General features: G+C 39.8%; 1 protein-coding gene and 1 long non-coding RNA gene across 2 annotated transcripts in view; both read left to right on the forward strand.

Annotated features, from left to right (window-relative positions):
* The first annotated feature begins 5,530 nt into the window (after positions 1 to 5,530).
* Positions 5,531 to 23,425, forward strand: part of UBXN2B (UBX domain protein 2B) — a 67,651-nt gene continuing 49,756 nt past the window's right edge. Inside the window, exon 1 of the mRNA XM_064387060.1 lies at positions 5,531 to 5,635. Coding sequence (XP_064243130.1) covers positions 5,546 to 5,635 — 90 coding nt within the window. The 5' untranslated portion in view covers positions 5,531 to 5,545. The remainder of the gene's footprint in view (positions 5,636 to 23,425) is intronic.
* Positions 10,738 to 21,563, forward strand: LOC135279579 (uncharacterized). The gene is made up of 3 exons (XR_010346795.1): positions 10,738 to 10,795; positions 12,860 to 12,925; positions 21,308 to 21,563. It is a non-coding gene; the product is annotated as an uncharacterized LOC135279579 (long non-coding RNA).

Raw genomic sequence — 23,425 nt, forward strand, 5'->3', positions numbered from 1 at the left:
CTTTCAATGTCGTCTGTGGGAGCAGTCACAAAGCAATAGACACATGCTAAACATATTGATTACAGAGTAAAATGGTTACCCTGGCAACTAAAAATCCCAGGAAAGCTCTTTAAACTTCCTTCCGTTCTCATGTGACTTCTTTTTATATACTTTTTTCTCGGGTGGCTTGAGAAATCGCGGATATAAAAGTATTTGATCTGAATATACAGCAATGGAGAAAAGGTGATTCATGCCTAGATTATTTATTCCACCAGGAATATAACTACCCACATTACTGCCTTAGTAATCCATCACTTGCATAACAGGCAGGCAATTTTTGTAACTTGGGGGGCAGAGTAAACCTCTCCCACTGATTTCTAAATCTATATTCAGATGTGACCTAAGGAAAGAAATTTAAGGGCTAGAATTTTCCTTAAGTTCCAAGGCAAGCAAGATGAACAGTGTGAAAGAATTAGAATTTATGTGGAGGTCAAAAGTTTGCTCTGCTCTGTACAGAGAAAAGAAAATGATTATTCTCTCTCCACAGATGATTTAGAATGAATGGTGACTAGGTGTGGCAATAGTGACCAAACCAGAGGAGCAGCAGGGTCCAGAGCTGGTTTAAGTGGGGTCGTGTCATTGCTCAGGCTCGTTCTAGGCACAGCCTGATGGTGCCAGGGTCTTTAAAAGCAAGTGCAATTGAAAAAACACATGAAGCTTAGTTGGGAGGAAATTTAGACCGCTCCTTTTTCTTGTTATTCCTTGGTTTAACCCCAGACACACAGAAGAGTCTCTGCCTATTGCTCAAGTAGCCCTCATGAACAGGCTCAGCTTCTCAGCCTTTTAATATTTCAGAAGGAATTGCCCTCGCAGGCATTAAGCAGATGCTTGTTGATCCATTCATTTGTAAGCAGGAACAGTAACTGGACTATGAGGAAAGGGGAAAACATGGAACAATGATTACATTAAGGTTTGGGGGTTAGTTAGAAGAAGAGTGTCTAAGCCAGCAATTCAGAAAACAGGCCACTACTATTCAGGCTTTGATATGCTGATTTTTTCTTCTCTGAACAAATGGTGGTAGGTTGTTTTTAGGGTTTGGTGGTTTTTTTGTCCTCTATACTGGCTTTCCAAATAAAAATGGTTTTGAAAAGCTGCAATTACAGAGGTTACAAATAACACGCAGCAACACAGCTGGCACTGGAACATTTCCAGAACATAATCACCTGTCATGCCAAGATGAGGGCCCATTATATCCAGTGGGGTGCAACAGATTTGTTGTTAAAAATCTCATCTCTTAATAGAGCAGGTCTGGGGTTGTCTGAGCCCTAGCCTGCTTGCCTATGTCAGTTTGTGTTAAGGAGGTATGTTATTCCTTTGAATGATGGCTTTTTATCTGTCCCAGACTTGTATTGTTAATAGAAGGCTGAAGAAAATGTGATTAAGTTACATGGAACCATAAATTAGCTTGCAGTGAAAAGAAATAAACAGTAAACATAATCCTAAGAACTGAGTATGGTATAAAGTGTAAAGGGGAAACAGAATGTGGTAAATTTTTATGGCTGAAATATTACTTCAGTGCAGAAAAAGGCAGCTCTCTAACTCCCTTTATTTGAACAGATGTTGCCTTGTGTTGTCCTTTGTATTCTCAGGGGGTTTTGTCAGTATTGAGAGGGAAAACTTTGCTAATGCCCTTTTAATACCCAGTTTCCTTTAATTATTTTTTTTTCTGATTGAAAAATGCAAACCTCTATAGCACGACATCAGTATTTGTCTCACATACAGGAATCACTGTCACTTCTATAAGCAGCTTCTGCTGAAATACAGAAAGATAACAGTGAGCACCAGCATTTTGACATGTACCAGTCACAGGACCTAATGGTAACATTAAATTGACATACTTCTTAGGGAAAGGAGGGAACCCTCGAAGAAAATATGGTTCCACTTTTCTGTAACTGTCATCACTTTCCTTTGCAAGGCACTGATTTGGGGAAATTGGATCAAAACAGTGAAGTCAGCCTATAGATTACATCCCATCCTGACTGATTTTGCTGCACAAGTAGGGCAGAGCATGCATCAGATTGCACTCAGTCATCTGCAGCTATAATAGAGCCCAGACTGCTGTTCAGACCTCTATCTGTCTATCTGCCACAACTCCCAAGGGAGCGTTCTCCAGTTAAAATGGGAAGATGAAGACTGTTCATCAATAAATGCCAGAAGTTTATGAGATTTTTCCCATTTATGCTTGGCACCAGCCAAATTTATTGCCCTAAATCCTATGGATTTTTAATCCTGTCAGCTCTGAAGACTGGTGTGGTCTCAAAAGCCAGGTAAGCTTAGCTTCCCTGTAGCATGGGCAGGTCTCCTGACGCCACAGACATCCCATTCTGCAGGACACAGTGCCAGATGTGCCTGCCAAAAGCTGAGCTCCCTGGGCAGCTCTGCCTGCTTGGCCTCTGCCCTGCTGTGCTGGCTCCTGCCCCGGGCGAGCAGTGCCAGCCAGGCTGGCAGAAGGGGCTCAGCTGCAGGGACAAGCAGCAGCCACCATGGGTAAAGGCTCTGCTGCCAAAGGTCCTTCCCAAGCCTTTGGCATGGCAGGATTTGTGCAACTGCAGCAGCTCCCTCAGCCTCTGGGTGGCTTCCCAAATCTTGGGCCAGGAAGGATTTGTATGAAGGTACCCTGGTGCAGCAGGAACACATAGCTGAATTTATGCACCTAGGATGGGTTTTGTGCTTCTTCACTCACTTCCCCTCTTTTCCTCTTCTCTCTGTGAATTACTAAGAGGCCTCTGTGTGACCAGGAGCTGATCCTTTGGGCACTGGGTCCAATGGGACATTCCCAGCAGCAGCTGGGATTGCCACGTGTCCCATGGTGTGGTTCTGTGAAAAGAAGCACCTCCAGGGCAGTTATGGAGAAGAGATGCTCCTGCTGCTCAAGTGTGCCTGTGCAGGGGGTGTGCATGTGGAGGAGTTGTTCTTGTTACTCACTCCCTGGAAATTAACAGCATTTCTTATGCAATAAGGGATGAGGCATTGAGCACAGGCTGTGGTTTATTGGATGGGAAGGGTGTCACTGCTACCTGGATATCACTGACCCAAAAAACTTCTTTCTATGCTCCCAGGCCTCCTCACTGAGATGCTAGACACAGGCTATTCTTTCATTTTTTGAGTGTTTGTCTTTTAATTTTTTTCTGATCTTTCTCTTCCTTTCTATGCACCTAGTATTTATCTACTTTTGTAGTACTTTTTGTACGACAAATTTCCTTCATTACTTGATTTGAGGCCCTGAAATGGATACTGCTACTGAAACCCTGGGAAGAAGATAGGCTTGGGAGATGGTGGTTATTATTGAGGGCCGCAGTTAATTACAGATGCCAAAATGAGAGTGTGGAGGGGAGCAGAAGGTGAAAAGAGGGAGCACTCAAATCAGCATAATCAACAGATGTGTCTTGTTATCAGCAGTGTTATAGCTAGCAGAGTTATTAGCAAAACCCTAGAGTTTTTGAGTTGTATTACTTTATTACTTGCTAATAAAGTAATATAAAAAAAAGTGTTAATTGTTTTCACATGAGAAATTTAAAGGTTAGTGTATTCACTGTTTCCATGATTTTTCCTATCTGATTTTAAGAGAGTCTGTTCTATGTGGACACATTTATGCACAGACAAGTTAAGCTCTTATTTTATACAGCCACACAAATGCTACAGTTAGCATACAGACTATTTGTGAACTGGGGTCCTAGACTGACAAAGATAATGTCTAGGGTGAGCAGAAAGGCTCCTAATTTTTTTTATTTCCCAATTTCATCAGCTGATCTAACAAAATATATTGTTTCCTCCAAATAAACATTGCCTCAGTAATACCACACCAGGCATCTGAACCTGCTCCCCATCTCCAAATGTGGAACTTACATTTGTTCTACAACAAACAATGTCACTAATATGCAGATGGGACAGTAACAGAAATTTTTGCCAATAGCTAATGGAAGTAGTAAAGCAGAATTTGGAGTTCTTCTGGGGAAGAAAAGTTCATGCACACATTGATAATTTCCAGCAGATGTCCCAATCTTGATGCTGCAGGAGAGATACACAGAGAAAAAGCAAGGCGCTGTTCCTCTGTTTATGTTGTGCCACTATACAGAAAGTGAACAATATTCAAGAAGCCAGAAATGGAGAGCTCTAAACTGAACAAATGTCTCATTAAGTTTGGTCAGGAGCAGCTAAATAGCCAGATGAGCCCTGTAGAAACTGGTCCTGCATCCTTACATTTGGCACAGTGTCCTTAAACATTGCTGGTAATGCAACAGGTTTATGCAGAGCTAGATTTGGCATCTCTCACAACACAACATTGTGCCACAAATGATTGTCTCAAATTCTGGATCAGTTGGTCCTCCTAGTGATTCTGACATATCTCAGAAAGCCTTCCTTCTCTTAATGCTTTTTTAGGATAGAAAATATATACATGTATGTTGTATATACACATCTGCTGTGTTAGACACGTACACAGAAATCCCTGCCTTACCAATGTGTACAAATATTGAAGAAGACAGGGCTTGCTATGCAATATTTGCTTTTCACAAGGAAGTGGATAGAAGTAGTTTTATTATTTTATTTTTGATTGTAAATAAAAAGCTCACAAATTATACATATACCCTTAAGGTAAAAAACAAATTAAAGATTCTAATGAAATCAGTACTTGATTCTTCTTTTAGTCTACTTAATTGAAAGCTCAGACATGCCTAATAGTTTGTATAAAACACTAATGCAGATGATTTCCTCTACTTTGATGAATTACAAATGCTTCCAGCAGAAATTACTGGTTAACACAGAGTCTATTATCCATTTGGTTTCCCAGTCATGTTTCAGACTTGTGAAGAATTAACATCCTTGAATAGCTTTGTTTTGCAAGACTCAGATCTTTGACTTCAGCTGTACTGTCTGACTCACATATATATATGAGCTGCTGACTACAAGAGAGGTAGAAGACTTGTATGGCCTTGGATTTGAGTAATTTAATTGTGAACTCTTTGGTTCATGAAAGGAACAGCTGGAAAATAGCATTCTTCCTATTACTGGCTCTCTGCAATAAGAGGCACCTCCACAGGGTTATGTGCTGCCTTTGTGATCTCACACAATCTCAGAGATTGTGTCATCTCTGAGATTTGTAATCTCAAAGATTGCACCATACACACCTCCTCCAGCTACATGGGTTGCTCATGCCAGCACTTAAACAACAGCAGTAGCAAATGGAAGAGAGAAACATGCAGAAGTTGCTGGAAAAAACTGTGGTTTCTTGCAGGTGAAATGAGCCCCCTCAACTCTGCTATTTATCTATCTTTTTGTTTAATAAAACAAGCTGAAAGAGCAGATCAAGAAATTACAAGAGGAACACTTGAACTGAAAAGCAACTGTTTAAAAAATAAACCCAGGTGAAAGTTTGAAAATTAGGAATGTTACCAAATCCAAGAATATCAGCCAATATTTCTGTTGGGTGACTAACAGTTTTGAATTCCTCACTTTTCAGATCCCAGATGCAGCATTCCTGAGCACACAACATCAGACATCTGGAAATATGACCTCTCTTCCATCAACTTGCTTGAGAATTCAGAATTGTTACTTGCTTGTCAGAAGCATTATTCTTTGTGAATGTACTCCACAGAAGGTAAATATTTGTCTTTTCATTCTCTTTTACCTTACTTTTTTAATGCTTCCATGATTATTTAGTTCCAGGCTGCCAGTTCACTCTATCAAATGGACTCTTCAGTTGCAGTTTAGCATAGGAGTATGCTTTAGGATGTAATAAACTAAGAGATTACGCAAGTAAAGGTAACGATGAGTAACTTCATTTAAGGAGGAAGTGTACTCCCATGAGTTTTCCTCTGTGTTACAGGTGGGTGGCAGATAAGACTCAAAAATTAGAATTAGCCTCTGTTTCAGTTGTGGTTACCCAAGTGTATCTGCTGTCAGGGTAATTCATGCTTTAGCTGAATTAATTATTGGATTCCAAAATATGTTCACATCACAGAAACCAGCCCAGCTCCTTCTGCCACTTCAGTCTGCCAGATGTTCAAAACCCCCTGAAGATTACATTTATGGAGAGAGAATACATGTGAGTAAAACCGAGAGTAAAATCCTAGCTTCATAAAAATAAATAGAAAATGACCCATTGCCATCCATGGAACTAAGACATCACACTAAGTGGCTTTGTACAGAGCATTTCTCTTTCTCAAAATAGCATTTATGCATGGAAGCTTCCACAGTGAAGCTAATTTATAATCTGGTCTAGATCTGTGTGCACATTCGTATGTCTGCCGTAAAAATTTTCTACCAGCCAATCAACCCTCCAGAGCAGACTGGGAGTTGGCAGAGTAGCTAATTACTCTCACTAAGGGAAATCTGCTGCCTTGATTAATGCCTGTTTACCAATTGTTGCTGTTTTTTCAGCTGTAATCTCAGAAAAAGGTTTGTTGAGGATGACTCTCCTGGAACTTTGTTTTTCATTTTTGCTGTGCTACAAGCCTTGTCTCATTCTTCATTCCCTGAGGCATTTCCCTGGACTTCCACAAATGGCAGACATAGTCATGAGTATGTAGTAATTAATACAGTGTCTGTGCAGCACCATCCTCTTTCATAACATTATTCATCTGTAAATCTAAAACTTCATTTGGAAGGAAGCATCACTATCACTGTTTTGCAAATTGGATCTGGATGTTGAGGTTAGCCCCAAAGCTTCCACCTCAGTTAAAATCTTCCACTGGGATGAATAAGAACTAGCTTAACAACACTTTTGATAAAGAATATCCCATTCAGTTTGCTGTTCTGAGACCTATCAGCTTCTAAATGGTATCTTGTCTTTCTAAAATGAAAAAAAGAAAGAGCCATTTCTGTCTTCTGAAGAATTTCAAGTGCACTCTAAATGACAGAAGTGTTTGTCCACCTGCACCATCTCTTACTGCACTAATTCTCATTGCTGAGGAGACTGAGGTTGTAGCTCCTTGGGAAAATCAGATTGTGTGAAAATGCATCCCACCTTACTTTGCTGAGAGCAGCAATCCTCAGCTCTCCTTGTGAGATCACTCTGGGGGCAAGAGACAGTACTGAGCTGAGCCTGCCAAGCCTTTTTTGACTTATACTCATTGGCCAGGGCTCCCACCAGACTCTGGTGGAGTTAAAGATAACCAGAGCACAGCCCACTCTCAATTCCCATTGAGAATTGGTGGGAAGGAGGCCACCAAGAAAGGCTGGCAGAGGAGCAGGTTCTGAGACTCAGAATCCCCCAAGTCCCCATAAAAGCAGTGGAAAAGGGTATTTCTCAGCCTGTGCAGCTGGCTCTGGCTTATCTTCTTCATAATGCCAGTGCTGATCTTTAGCATTTACATATTAAATAAGGCCTTTGTGTTTCAGCATTTAAGACTGGCCATACCAAAGGAGCCAAAAGCTTCACCTGGCTCACTCTCTAATTTCCAGGAACAACTTGTAACGGATGGGTTGGGAGGTACTGGACCAAAGCAAAGACAAGCAATACCTCCTGTGGCACACCCTCAGCATTGCCTCCAGCAATCTCTGGGTCAAGGGCTCCCCATCCCAAAAGTGGTATCTCTGCATTTGTGCATGTGTACAGGTTAACAGGAGCCTGTGCACGAAGTGTCCCCACTGCTGCCACCATCCTTCTACCAGAGCATGACCCAGTGTGCTCAGCAGCAACCTGCAGCCACTTGCTTGTATCCTGTCTGCTCAGAATGAAACAAAGAACAAGGACTGGAGCATGCCTTCGAACAGGCTCTGAGCTATGATGCTCAGGTCTAGATTTGTAGCTGATTTTTTTCCTGGAACTGACCATGTTCTGACTCAGTGTTCTGGTTTGGTCTAAAGCTATGGTTTATGTCTGACCCTCAGCCCAGAGCCTGCCTGAATAGGATCTGTTGTTCTCTTTAGAGGCTATTTCAGATAGCAGTGCTCCCAAAGGAGTGACTTCATGCCTTTTGAAGTAGCTCTCCCTCCCAGTGAGCATTTCATCCCATACAACCACAGAAACAGTCAAGTGAAAGGCTCTTTCTTGCAGGAAACTCAACTCACACTGAAGATGGAGCTCAATATTTGTGCACTTATGCTGTGCTTTGCACAAATTTGCAATATACTGGTGTAAGACATTCAAGCACCCAAGAAGCTGGCAAACTCTACCTTGCCTCCAAGCACAACAGTAGGAGAGGGGAAAGAGGAGAAGGCTGGGAGGAGCACAGCTGTCCATGGGGTCTGATTCAGTGCCAGCCTCCTCAGCAAGCCAGTGGGGTAGCTCATACATATCTCTTGGGTATCACAATATATTACTTGTGCATCTTTATTTCAGAGATGTTTCATAAATTTTACCTTTGTATGCTGTTGGATAGCAAAGACTGGGAGACAGAGCTGAGGCAAGATCCAGCCTCACAGGCCAGTCCCTGTGCATGTGGTGTACGTGCTGCTGCCCACAAAGCACTGATTAAAGGAGCTGGGTGCCCATTTCAGCTTTGAGAAGTGCAAGTAATTCTCTGTAGTGAATGAATTATGGCCTTTTCAATGAGCAAATTACCAGGCTCTATGACCTCCATTTCTGTCCCCTTCTCATCTGTTGACACACAGGCCTTCTGGAAGCAGCTCCTCTCCCAATGACACAAGAGTAGTTAATTTGCTTAAGTTGATGTTTTAGTTTAACAACTAGTTATTTCTATTGCCTTTCCTTATCAATCCAAACAAATAAGGAAAATAAAATTAGTGCTCTAATTTTATAGAACCTAAACATTTCTTCATCAACACAGCAGAAAAGACTGACAAAGCCTAAGGCAAATGATAAAATTCTTTATCTATCACATCAAGGAAAGCGGTGTTTCTCCTCTTGGTAATCAGGCTATATTTGTTGTCCCTGAAGGAGAAGGTGAAAAACAAATTAATGACTAGAAGACATAAAATTTTACTTGTTGCATGGTGTATTTCAGGATAAAAATAGCTCCTTTGTGTTTGGTAATACATATGCCTTAAGTGTCAATAGTCATATTTATCACAGAAATTTGGGAAAATTATGAATTCCTGCACTTAAACCTGTAACATTTTCCTGGGAAACACGGATGCTGACAAAATCTACAAAACGTTGTTGACATAATTCTCCTTTTCATCCTTTGTGGTTGTGTCTATCAAATCTATTATATTAGAGTTTCCTACATATGAGATATTTTAAAAAGAATAAATATCTTTTTAATTTTAAAATTAGCCCCAACTTGAGATACTAGATATTCATCATGAAAATGTCCTAGAGACCATGTTGGCATGAGCAGGAAGATGATTAATCATAGGTTGCCATGAAAAAAATCAGATTGTGTCTCAAAGGCACTGCCTTGGAGAAGAAAGTGTTATTGACAGAATTGAAGCAATGCAATGACACTTGGGAAAAATCACAGATCTTTATAACTTTTATTGCCTTGGCATAGGTCACATTAGCAGAGGTGAATGTGAATAATTTAGATTTCTTATGCAGTAGGATAGGAAATATCAGGATTTAGAATTGTTATTTTGTGTTAGAATAATTCATGGGCAGGGAACAAAAATATGTTGAAGCATATTTATTTGTGATAATGGCAAATAAGAGAATGGAAAAATATTGAAGATGGGGATCAGTCATGGCAAAAGACTTAAGCCACGAGTGCTGAAGAAATGGTGTTACTGGAGAAGGGATCCTTCCAAAAGCATCACTGGCTGTGCTTGAAGCTGATACAGGGTTTAGAAATGAATCTTTAAATAAAGAGAGAAATATGTGACACTGAGCCAAACTGTGAGGTTTTGTCTTAATGTTCTGCCAGAGTCATGATTAAAGCAGTCAGAGTATTTGGTTATAGTATTAGCCTTACTCTTTTAATCATTAAAAAAAAATACAGAATAAAAAGCTAACTAGTCAATTCCCTCTGCTATTAAATTCTCTGAGGCATTGTTTGGTTTCAAGAGATCCTGCTGTGGGTTTCATCCCAACCACAGCATCGAGCTGCAGGCAGACCTGCAGCAGGTCTTGTCAGAGTCTGCCTCTGCAAGCCCACTCCTGCCTGCAGTGCCAGCAGGCACAGCTCTCTTTTGCAGTGCCACAGAAATCAGTCTGCTGGTTTTAATGTCATCCCTGGACAACACTTGTTGATATTTCAGAAACAAGAAAACAAATTCTAATAAACTTAGAGAGTATCTGGCAAGTAAAAAACCCGAAACAACAGAGAGGCAGGGGGATCACGAGATATCCTTGCAGTTCAGAGGTGAGGTCAAGTGTGAGAGTCATGTGGAGGAAATTGTGGAGTAGTTGTTGGCAGTAGCAAAGCCCTTGGCAGCCTTTTTGCTGGATGAATTCCTAAATCCACTCATCTGTTTTGCAAAAGAAAGGCAACACTTCTAGAGTTAATCATAACCAATTTATGTTTCCAAAAGTGTCAACATGTGATATAGAGAGAGTATTTTCTTGACTAGCTTGTCCTGTTGAATACAATGGCTTATTATTACTGTTTTCATTGCAGTGTGAATATTGCCTTATGTGAATGGAATGAATAACACCTTCTCTATTGAATTAAGTTGTTCAAGATTGCATTTGTACTAGTTGAAGCCATCACTTTTCTTTCCCGGGTTACCTCAGCTCTGAGGAAAAGGTGAATAGATTCCTAAGAGATGGTTGTTTTATTGTGACTTAATCCACCTGCTGGGCATTCTGACTAAGTGCAGTGCCTGGCATCTTTGCTGTGACATCAAGCTTGCCATTGCCTCCACAGCTGCACCAGCTGGTAGGCTCAGTCCCAGAATTTAGATATCTGCTCAGATGGCATGCAGTTTTTGAGACAGTGTATAATGTGAAGATATTATTTATGAGGACTTATGTTGAATGATTTCTAAAAAATTTATCTTTGTTGCCTTAAAACTATCTGCATGGCAAGCTTGCATCAAATAAATGAAGTACCATTTGCACATTGCCTGTAAGATTTCAAAGCAGGTGCACCCATTCTGCAGCATTAACCTGGTCTCTTGGGACATATTTAGAAGCAGAATTCTCAGGCAAAACTTCTCAGAATAAGATACTTTAACACATGCCAGAGTTTCACAGTATTGCTCTTTAGCTTCCTCGCAGACACAGTTGTGTTGTAGCTGTGCTCTGGGAAAGTTGTCTAGCAAACTTTCTGGTGGTCTGGACTGTAACAAGAGCAGCACTACCCAGTCTCTGGCAAGTGGTTGTCTCTGACTCTTAATAAACCAACCATGTGCTGTGGAGGTGGAAACAATTGTTGGTGGAAACAATTGTTGTTGGAAACAAAATATTTTTATGAGCAGATTTAAAAAATCATCACTTGGCAGTGTAGGAAAAGCTACACTTTAGTGCAGGAAGACAAGCTTTAATGGATGCTTATTGCCAAACTCTTCCAAGGAGAGGCTGTGAAGACTCCATTCTTGGGTATATCCAAACCACCTTGGGTACTTGCTCTAGCTGATCATGTTTAAGAAAATGGTTTGAATTTTACAGTCTCTAGAGGTCCCATCTAACCTCAACTACTCTCTGAGAAATCGAAGAGGTATTAAAAAAACAAGAGTATATCCATCATCCTAAAAATATATATAAGGTTAAAGAAGTATAGCACCATTTTCTTTTATAGGAAAATACGGACAAGCTGATGAGGAACAGTAAAGAGAAATACACACTTTAAGTCCTTTAAAATAGTAAGAACAGGGTCCTCCAAAGGCTTAACAACACGGTGTTCATTAGCTCATGGTTCAACCTGACATAATTTCACTCCTTTGCATAATTATTTGTGCTCTTCCATACCCCAGGAGTGTGCTTCACCTGTAAGCAAAACTGTAGCATGTACAAATGCACACATGCAAATTTGCTCATGCTCATCACAGATTCTCAGAGACTGCAGGAACTCACCAGATCCCCTCTGCAGGTACAGACAGCTCAGCTAGACAGTCTAACACCCTCCATAGCTATTTCTTCTACAGGATGGCTTGAAAGTGACCCACACTGCTCCATGTGGTCCCTCAGGCTCTCCTTGCAGGGCTCTGGCACACCGGCTTCCTCCACGCTGGCTTGGTTTCCTTCTTTCAAGTCCTGAAAAAAATCACCCCTCGAGTGGGGCAGCTCTGGACAGCTTTTAAACGTCAAAGTTTTTTTGCAGATTTTTGCACACTACCAGCTCCCAGAGCTGGAAATCCTGCTGAAAACCCTGGGAATCAGTGATGAGAGCATTTCAATTTAAACATAATATATTATAAACCACATTATTCTATGTCACTGGAGATATAATAGTTTTGTCCCTCCATTTTGTCTCTCAGTTTCTATCCTTCTTAATGTATGTATATCCCAAAGCCTTGCATTAAAATAATTTGTTTGTCTTTTGGAAGGGAACCTTCCAATGCATGTCTGATAAAGCCATCAAAAGCCTCTGTTATTATGTGCTATAATGGTCCACAGGAGTGTTTGATTAGAGCATTTTCCTTGTCATACTGACAAGCTATGAGATATTATCTGCCTCCAGAGGCTAAACGGAAGACTTGAGGGATAAAAAGGTCTATTGCTATTACATGCGTAATCCTGTGGCTGAAAATGCCACCTGGGATTAAGAGAGCTCTTTGGATGCATGGAGTGAGATATTATATGTAAATTAGCTTTGTTTACCAACACTGCTGTGTTGTAATTATTTTATCCAGCTACACTTAAATTTTAGAATGAACTAGGGAATACTCCAACTGTGATTTGATTGCTTTCTCGTTTGTATCAAATGTTGTTTTCTTTATAATGGGAAGAAAGGACTGATGTTTATAACGAGGTAAAGACACTTTTAACACAGGAAGCTCAGTAGTGATATTAAATACTAACATTACATCAAATCTCCAGGCCTTGACATCTTCTAGGACTACTCACCTATCTCCAATGCCATGGTCAGTAGGACAACTTTTCCAGGTAAGCAAATAGCCCAAGCAGTCCAGGTCCACTTGGAACAAAAGAAACTGATCCTGCTCTCTGCTAAATTTTGTCAGTGCCATGTAATATATATTTATAGGCTTTGCACTAGGAAAAATAGAAACATTAGAACTGTGTGGTGCAATGTAAAAGTATTCCTGAATATACCTGGTTAAATGCATATAAGGAGAGGAAAATAAAAAGACCAAATTATGTGGGTGCTAGGACACAGGATGTTGGTGTGCTTCTTCATTTAATTGTGTCAACAGTGATGTAATTGCTGTCAATCTTAGGCAATACACCCTAAATATATATTTATAGATCTATTTATATGATAGAGGTACTGCTCTAAGAAAATGCTGCTTTTCTTGGTGGTAGAACAGTTGTTATGGTGACTCCTTCCCTCATTTAATACAAGAAACAGAGCAGCAAAATAAAAATCATTCCATTTATGGAATTTATAAGAAACCCACTCTGAAGCTGTAGCTCTAGAGAGAAATCTTTAGGAGTATTTAGTCTTTATTTTACAGTATTTGACCTTTCATTCTGGAACTTGTAATTTTGTGAAAAGATTTATTAATAGGAAATAAATGGAGGAACTGCATTTTTCTATGGTACATGCTGTAACATTTTCTCATTTATAATGTTTGTACAATATAGTGGTCACTGAATGTACAAGTACATTTTGCAAGTTAGGTACCTACTGCGTAAAGGTTATGTAGAGTTCTATTTGGAAGACCTCATTAGGAAATAAAATGGGTCATTTTTTCCTCCTTGATGATTCAATTTTTAACAACACTTTGTGGTTTATCCTTTGGGTGTTAGCTACAGTCATAGTGCTATAATGTTAAACAACATTTCTGTAATTTCTTCATCGTACTTATATATTTCACAATATTTAAGCAGCAGAATTTCCAAGAGGCCTCTTTTTTTCAGTTTCTGCTTAGCTCAAAGTTGTTTCTAAAGCTAATTTGGAGATTAAATACTCCATGACCATATAAATTACTTAACATTTTATGCCAGCTCTGAATTTTGAACACATTTACTCCAAACTACCTGATAAGCATTGGATTTCTACTTTATAACTAAGAAGCTGAGGCAATCAGGTGTGCAGGTTGAACCCAGATTGAGGTTATGTCAACAGCCAGTGAAGATGTGATTTTGCAAAAGCTCACTCTATCTACAAGAATTTGAGCATGTCTTATGTTGGCCAAAGCTTCCAGGTGGACATCAAGGATAAGCAGTTCTGTAAAGTGCTTGATCCCTATCCAGTGGAGATAATGATCCTTTCAAGGCATCTTCTGCGATGCTAAAGAAGAATTTGCACTTCCACAGAGCAGATATACAGAATGCAGAATGTGGGCTGAAGCAGTCATTGTCAGGAAGGGGCAGCAGAAGCTGATCGACAATGGGGCTCTGGGAGGCAATGTGGGAAATTATCAACTGCAAATATGTAGAACAGGAAAAAAGGAACACACAGAAAAAGTGAAAATATCTTAAGTACATACATGTCAGGATGCAGCTGGAGATCTGCTCAGAGAAAAACTGAGGGAATGACAGCTGGCAAAAGTGAAACTGGTCACAGGAAATGCACAATCCAATAACACTTTTTATATTAAAATACTAAAAGGTATCTGTAGTGAAGTGTTGCATTTTAATTACTGTGAGAGGATGACTTCCCCAAGTGCAGTGTTATCTTCCTATCAGCCTCCTATAGGAAAGTAGCAACATGACAGTGGATGAGAATTGATAAAGTTTATTAGGACTAGACTACCAGTGTAACTTTTAAATGAGTAATTTATCACCCTTACAAGGCCTGATTTTATTATCCTCACCTGCAGCTGAAGATTAATTACTTTCCCAGTCTAGGAGCCAGCAGGCACAGAGCCTCTCCTTATCAGCAGCAAGACATTTGCCTAACAAGCAGGTCCCATGCCACAGCAGGTTAACACCTGAGAGCACAGTAGAGCTGCCTGCAGGACTTGAACTGCACAGGGGTACCAAGGTTCCTGCAGTACTGGTGATGCTAGCCCAATGCATCTATTTCCATGCTGAAGGAGCCAATTTGAACTGAAGTCCCCTATAAACTACTGTCACTACTTCCAGGCAGAGCTCCCGTTTCTCCCAGGTGCCTTCTCTTTTTTATTCCTAAAGCCTCACCAGCTAATTAAACATGTTTGGAAACCAAGTTTCACCAAGGAGTGACATCCTTTGCATGGAACTCCTGAGCTCAGCTCTAGTGCTGCGCAGAGCAAGAGCAGGAGCAAGAGCACAGCTTAAACAGGTTTGCAGAGAGCAAGCAGAAGAAGAGCTAAAGGCAGACAAACAAACCAAAGTCAATCTAAGAGGATCCACTTTAGATCAAACTGATGACTGTTCAGTTTAGGTTCAAAATGCAACCAGGAAGCCCGCTGGGTTTTTGGTTTTTTTTAAAGACTAACAAAAGAGAGAAGGGCAACAAAGCTTGTGAAGGGTTTGGAGCACAGATCTTATGAGGAGCAGCTGGGGGAGCTGGGGGTTGTTTAGCCTGGAGAAAAGGAGACTCAAGAGGTATGTTAACACCCTCTTCAGCTTCCTGTAAGGAGGTTGTAGCCAGGAGGGGTCAGCCTCTTCTCCAGGTAATGAGGAATCAACGGGAAATGGTCTCAAGTTGTGCAAGGGGAGGTTTAGATTGGATATTAAGAAAACCTTACTTTTCCAAAGGGGTCCGACAATGGAACATGTTTCACAGGGAAGTGAAGGGAGTTACTGTCCCTGGGGATATTTAAAATATGTGTTGATGTAGTACACAGGACATGGTTAAGCAGTGGTCTTGTCAATAATATATTCATGGATGCACTCAATTATCTTAAAATTATCTCAATTATCTTAAGTTATCTTTTCCCACTTAAACAAATCTATGATTCTATTGTATTATAAACCATGCAACTGTGAATTTGGGAAGGCTGTTCTTATTCTGGTTTTAATAACTTTGAACTTACTTTTTGCAAAGTGCCTCAGCTGATACCTAAATAATCTATAGGGGGCAGGTTGAAATAGAGACATTCAGAAGAAAATATCTTAAAATTCTTCACATAAGAATTCTTCAGTCATTCTGGCAAGACATCAATTTATGAGTTGCAGGAGCAAAGAAACAAACCCATAACCCACCATGAGATAAGGAATGTTAGAGCACATTCTTAATATAAACCCCATGAAAAAATAATTTAGCTGCTCTCCGGTTTTGATGTGAATGTGTAGTCCCCAGAAAGATGCAGCAGAGACTACTCACAAAGCTGAAGAAAAGGAGGCTTTGAAAATAATCTGGCTGATATAAGAAGTTTTATTTTAATAATTGCTGTTGGAACAGACCACTCAAAATGGCTGCTATTATTTCAAGCAACTCAATCAGTAAAAGCCAAATAGGATAGCTTAGAATGCAAATACCACCAGCCACACAACTGGAGTAGATGGGTATCACAGTGGTACTAATAAAGGAATTGTAAAGTATCACTAATAAAGGAATTATAAGGTGTGAGAAGGCAAAGCAGGAAAAAAAAACAGCCAAGTGATGTCCTGGATGAGAAAAACAAAGACTTTTAAGGATAAAAAAGAATACAGAAAATTTCCTTCAGTGTTTACTGCAGTGGCAAACTAGGCAAGCACTATTGCAGGATTTACCTAAATGAAAATGAACCCTTGAGAGTCTACATTCCACTTTGTGGAAGCAAAAAGACAAAATTTTAAAAGAGCACATCTTGCACTCACTGCAGCATAAAAACATGTCCCAACACATTGCCATACTAGTTATACATCAAACCAGGGGAAAATGAAATTCAACCTTCCTTCCTTCTGTGTTGCTGCCAAGGGACAAAAATATACCATAGGATAAAGGTTCTCTGCCAGCCCCAGACAGTTACAGCATAACATACAATTAACTTTCACAGCTGGTCACAGGCTTTGTCAGAAGCCTGGGGAAAACAAAAAAATCCTGCATGTTGAACTTGATTGTGAATGTACTTATTAAACATTTCTCATTAAATCCATCTGAGTTACACTTGCTGCTAGCTGGGTTAGCTGGCTGATGGTGTGCTTATAGGACCACATGGGAACAGTACAACATGACCTACCTCATCAATAAAACCCTTTAACTTCCACGGTCTAAATTACTTTTGTCGCTGCACTATATGCAGACACAGCAAGATCACTGAAATTGTGCTTTTTTTCCTAACTTTGGCTTCAATCCTGCCCACAATTGCACACATGCTCACAATTTACCAATGAGATTTATTCTACTACAGTATTTGGACCCACCTGTTAACTCCCTATGGCCAAAGCTATCATTGTATTATATGCATGGGTGTCAAAAACTCTATTTCTGTGACTGTTGTCCCTTTTTTGACCCAGGAAAACAAGGAGGGAACAGGAAGTTCTCACTTACTGCTTAGAAGGGCTAGTGCTGAGGTTTTTCAACAATCAGACTGTAACCTAAAGATTTTATGTCATCTGACAAAGACTTTCTCCCCTTGTAGTACTTTCATTAATGCATTAGATATTTGCCATATGCCTCAGAGATTTGTGAATCACTCTTTTGTCTGATCTCAAAATAAAATGGTACTTTTTTGCACCATACTAAAATGATATTTGGCTACCAACCTGGAACCTCGTATGTATGTTGGACTTGGAGCATTTGGAGTTATCTGAATTCATCCAAATTGGTTTGATTTCCATAGAGAGGCCCAAACCCAAGTTTTTTAAAGGGACGATCACCTAACATTAATTGGGTTTCTGCTTACTGCAGTTATAAACCCAGTCTAGCAGAAATGGTAGCTCTTTAGAATTACAAATAATGCAGTTCCTCTAGCTATGTGGATCTGTTTATTTTAATTAAAATGAACGGTCCTGATCTTTACCAAGTTTTACCATAAGATAAGGTGGGAGGTACCGGATGAGGTGAATCAAACCAAATTTAATAATTTCAGTTGTATTCTTGCTACTATTTCCAAACTATCCCCTGGTTGGTATAATGGCCTTAGTGAAATTAATGGAATTGTATTTTTTCTAGGTGTGTTCAGACACAGATTGATATTTTATGTTCAACAACCCTATGTGAGCCATGTATGTTTTTATTTGTAATTCACAGCATGATGTTGCTGCTTGCAAGGAATAGCAGCTCTCCTGAGACTACTTTAACATATGTACATTCCTATGGGAAGGCTGTGAATCTAATGGATAAAGCGTGTATTTCACTACAATTCCTCTTTAACTTTTCTCAAGGTTCACCTGTTTTCCCTATACCTATTAATAGGAAATGTTAGATCAGTTCTTAATTGTTTTTGATTATAGTTATTTTCTAAAGTAGATCTACATGGAAACCAAAACAGTGTGGAAAAAATAAACACAATCATCTGAAAGTGATCCATGGATTAGCTTTGCTAGGAAAAAGAAGTTATCCCAGTGTGTATATCCATCTATTTAATCATGAGCACTATAAAATTCCTTTCAAAAACTGTCTGGCATTACAGAAGTGGTAGCCTGTTTGCTAACAAAAGCATTTACCTCTGTTTCTACATCTGTTTGCACTTGCAAAAACATTCAGCCTAAGAGCTGGGCATTGGAGACAGTATTAAACCATTTAAATAGCCAGCAAAGAGAAAAAAAGCTGTTCTAAATTTCACCGTAGATGTTGTGTGTAACACCAACCTCTTTTAAAAATATACATTTATAGTTCATAAAAAATGAACTCATTATAAACCTCTCTTCTAGAAAGTGAAATGACACTGAGGAGTGTCCACAGGCACAGGAACTAAAATAATATTTACTTTTAAACACCAGAAGGGTCTCTAGAATGTATTTGGCATTGACTGATTTGCACTTTTTCTCAGGGTGTTGTGTGGGAGATAGTATAAGGCAAGGACCAATCCCAACATGCAGCTTGCCAATTTTACCAGATAGTTGTGTATTACATGGGAGATCTGGTTCCAGCTGTCACCACTAGCATGGAAGCGGTGCAGAGAATTTTAGTTTAGTACTGTAAGAACATATCCTTAAGGATCCCTTGTTCAGTGAATGGAGCAAAGTTAGCTTTGCTCTAAGGCTCTTTGCACATGAGAGAAGCCTTTAGTTTACAATTCAGAATTTATAAAAAAACCCCACTATTTCACTGCAGTGTGTTTGACTTAGGTAGAGAGAGATAATCCTTCCATAGCCTTGGGACTTCAGTGAGAGCATCTGCTTATCTACTTTGTTGGCATGTTTCATCTCTGTGGAAAACCCTGGTAGGGGAGACAAGTTTTTTTCTCTTTTGATTAGGAAGCTGTGTTAGATGTAAATGTTAACTTGATGTATCATTGTTGCCACGACTTTAAAAACCAACCAAACAAAAAGGCCTGGCAGATTGTAGACAAAGACAACTAGGCCATATGAACCATAAGGTTCACCACAGTGTTCATGAGCTACAGGCTTCTGTCAGGATCCCATTACCCTGCAAAAGCCTCATCTTTAATCTCCTGAAACTGGATATTCTGTCATGTAGAAAATCAGCTTCCCTTCATGCCCATTTGCAATTTATATAATTTGGGGAAAGCTCATTTCTTCATTTCAACAAATACATTTTGTGGTTCAATTTCTAAGTTCCATTGTCAAAATGATGTTCCCGCATGTGGAAAGGAATAAACTCAGGCACTTCTAGGATGCCTGGCTGTACCTGAAGCACCCAGCTCACGTACAGAGACCTGGCTGTGCTGTACAGATAGATAACTGCTTCCTGCCTACATTGACATATGGCTCTGAACTGCTAGGTCCTGGTCCTGAGGACTGCTCTAATCTCACTCAGCATTTTGCTTGCAATTTTTTCTCCCTGGTGAAAGACACTCAGAAAGGAAACTCTTCATTGTTTTCAGTGGCTACTTCCTTCCCCAAAACTGCTTTTACTCCATGTGGCATCTTTTCTGACCTGTACAGCTTTATCTATCCCAAATTAAGCTTCTCAATGCTTCATTGCTTCTTCTGTCATCAGAACGTTTATCTCTGCCTGGAATAGGAGACTTCAGATAAAAGTTGCCATGTGCTCCCAAATCATATTAATTATTCACCATGATAAGTGCTTTTAAAAAAAGGGAGAAAAAAACATATTCTATACACTTTTTTAAAAAAATTGTATTCTAGAGGCATATATCTTTCCCCAGAACAGTTCTTAGCCAGATTTTTAATTATAAGAGCCTCTGCCTTCCAAAGAGCAGGACAAGCTCTGCAAAGATAAATTAGTTCCTAAGGAAGTCTGGGAGAATATAAAAGAGAGTGTCCCTCTGAGACCATAGTGAAGGTAAAAAGGAGCTTGTAATAGCACCATGTCCTAATGGAGTCCTTCTGCCAGGCAGGAATAACTCCACAGGAAATATTATAGATCACACTCAGGAAAAGACTCATGTGGCCTGAAACTGAACTTCCTCACATGACATCAGAATATGTTCCCATTGCCTTCACTGCAGAACTACCCACTTTCAGTGAATTTAAACACAGCCTAGGCAGTGAAAGTATTTTTTTAAAAAAGCTAACCCCATTCCCGCAATCTCCAAACAGCCAAGCATTTACCAAGTGGAAAACTTGTTGAAGACCTTGGCAACAGAGAAACTCTAGAAGCTGTGTGACAGGAATGCTCTGTGACTTCATGTTAACTAGTTTTGTATTAGTTTTGCCTGCTGAATGCAAGGCATCAGACAACATCACTGAGAATGCTTGCTTTGAGTCATGGTTACTCCGCAAGTCCTTTCCAGAAAAGCAAGCAGTCAGCTAAACTTAAGTAAGTCTTGGAAAAGCTTTTTCTTTTTTGAATAATGCATGTCCATAGGTCCTCATGCAAAAAAGAATGCCAAAGTGCAATTTAATGATATACAACCTCTAGCAGTGACATAAAGCTACTTAAAGAGTGAAAGACTACTGGTAGTTCATGTGGTACTTCACAGCTGCAGTATTTGGAGACAGAGAATTTGTGCTGAGGACAGAAAGGTGAAGCTACTTCATAAATTAGCAAGGAGATTTTTTAATGTCAGTGCTGCTCTGACAGAAACACAGCATTTGGAGTCTGGTCTTGAATATTCAGCATGTAGCAAGCTGAAGGGAGTTCAATTTATTCAATGCAATAAGGAGAAGCGAAAACTCAGTTTATCACAGTAGTTTTAGCAACTGATGCTGGAAATTCTGCCAGCTGTGATATTTTAAGTTTCATTGGAAAACTTGAAAATGCCACTGCCCATCTAAGCACTATCACCACTGCAAGTAATGATGAACTCTTCCTTTGAGTGCTCTGCCATGATGCTGCAAACTGTCTGAGAAGGCACAAAGGAAATGTTATGCATCACCACAGATGGATTGTGACATTTTGCCAATTATATGTTTTTTCAGTCACCAGAGCAACCTCAGCAGTGCCTTGACACATCACCCTCTCTCCTCAACTTCCTTCCAAAAACCTTATCAAGGACCTTTGTGGAAGGGAATCTGTGAAGTCTGCTAGGATTCTGAAGGCATGTCTGGACCCCCTATTTTGTGTGTGGTCACCTTCCAGGCAGCTGCAAACTTCCCTGATGAGTGGAGCCGTAGCACTGCTACCAACACACTACCCTCCAAAGTGAGACTGGTGGCCTCCTTCCTTGCCATCTGGGACAGGACACTCAGCTTTGGAGCTGGAGGTGGGATAGTAACTACAAAGTCAGTAAGACTTGCAATAAAGCAAGAGAGGTGACAAAAAGAGATAGTTACTTCTCAGAAATACCTATGGAGCAGGTAGAACACACGACTGGGAGTTTGGAGTAGGAGGAGTTGTGGAAGTCTATGAAACTGTATGGGGAGATTTCCTACGGGATGAGCTGTGTTGGGACTGGCCATCTGGGTTTGTGTCTGCTCTGGGGTGACACACCAGGCATAGCCTCCTCACCCTTTAACTCTCTGACAGAAATGCCTCTCTGAGTGAACCCATCCCACTCTTCACTCAATGTGACCAGTCCTTCCAAGGCACTTTTAGGACACCTTGTGAACACACATTACATCCCATAATTTATGATGGGATATTTGGAAGAAGAAAAGGTGATATAAAATTGTGACTTCCAGTCTGAAATGATTTTTGTGATTCAATTCTCACATATTTTGTAGGTTTACAACGACATTGCAATCCTTGGCCAACTCCAATGCAGGGCAGTGGTGAAAAAAGAAGCTGAGGAAAAAGGAGCACTGCAAGCTGGTGTTATATGACTTATAACATCAAAAATCACTAGATATACAACTCTTGGCATTCTTCAGAAAAAAAAGAGATTATTTTATTAATATTTAATGCATTCATAGAATAATACATGTTATAGTATCAATAACTATTAACAATAAAGCTGACAGCATGGGGGTACTAGGAAATGAAAATGCACCGTAGATGAATGGAGGGAAAGCATCCCTAAGAGTATATATACATAAGAGATAGCTTGTGCTATCTATTGCATCAAGACACTCCCTTTCAGAGATCAGCTGAAGAGTTACAGGGTAATTTTAGATGGCTGAAACAAAAATAAAGTCTTAATGAGATTAAAGAGCCATAGAATGCTTTGGCCTTGTATCTAATGAAACAATTAAGATAAAACCATTTTTCCCTCTACTATGAAGAATATATATCCATATGTGGACATGACTCAACAACAGTGAAAGCTGCCTTGAACGCATGGAATAAGAGACTGGAAAAAGAAGGTGAACTAATTTTGTAAGATTCAATGGCTATGATTTTAAAATGTGCTGGAGAAGCTGAAGTCCATATTCAGGAGAGGGAAACTAGAGACTCATGGCAAAAAGATTATGTTAGAAATACATTGCTTTGATGACCTCTCTGTAACATGAGAGACATTCAGATCCCCTGAAACATGGCTGAGTTGTCGTCAGCTTCACCCTTTCAAAAGCAATACAGTAATATCAACAGCCTGGTGTTCTGTGTCAAGCTCTTCTGAGAGGCTCTGGGACTGATGACTTCATGTGAATTTATCAAATTTTGGAGTCTGCTCCAAGCTGGTCTGGAAGACAGAGCACACAGGAAAAGAGGAAATTCAAGCAGATAATATTCATCTGATCATTTCCCTTAGGATATTTTGTGGCTCAGCTTTTCATGGGAAAGTTTTCTTTTCAAATTAAACTATATTATCTATACTTCATACCACAAAACCAGAACTGTTTCCCAAGTGTCTCAAAGGCTCAAGGGCCAATGTACTTTACGTGTTTGCCATCCAATCCATTGCCCAAAAAGGAATTAAAGTACCCTTTTTCAGCCACACAAAGACACATTATGGCAGAAATGAGAATCTAATGTAAATCTCTTAAATGCTGGATTTACTTTCAGCCATAGTAAGTATTTCAGCAAAACTACAGTCAAGATTCCTCATATTTATTGTGGTATGGAGTCCTTTTCATTGACACTGAAATGTGCATTTAGTGGAGGTTAAACATTGGGCAGCACTGCATATACTCAAGTTGTACTTAGATCACTCACTGACA

Source organism: Passer domesticus, chromosome 1 (assembly GCF_036417665.1).
Source record: "Passer domesticus isolate bPasDom1 chromosome 1, bPasDom1.hap1, whole genome shotgun sequence".
Taxonomy (NCBI): Eukaryota; Metazoa; Chordata; class Aves; order Passeriformes; family Passeridae; genus Passer; species Passer domesticus.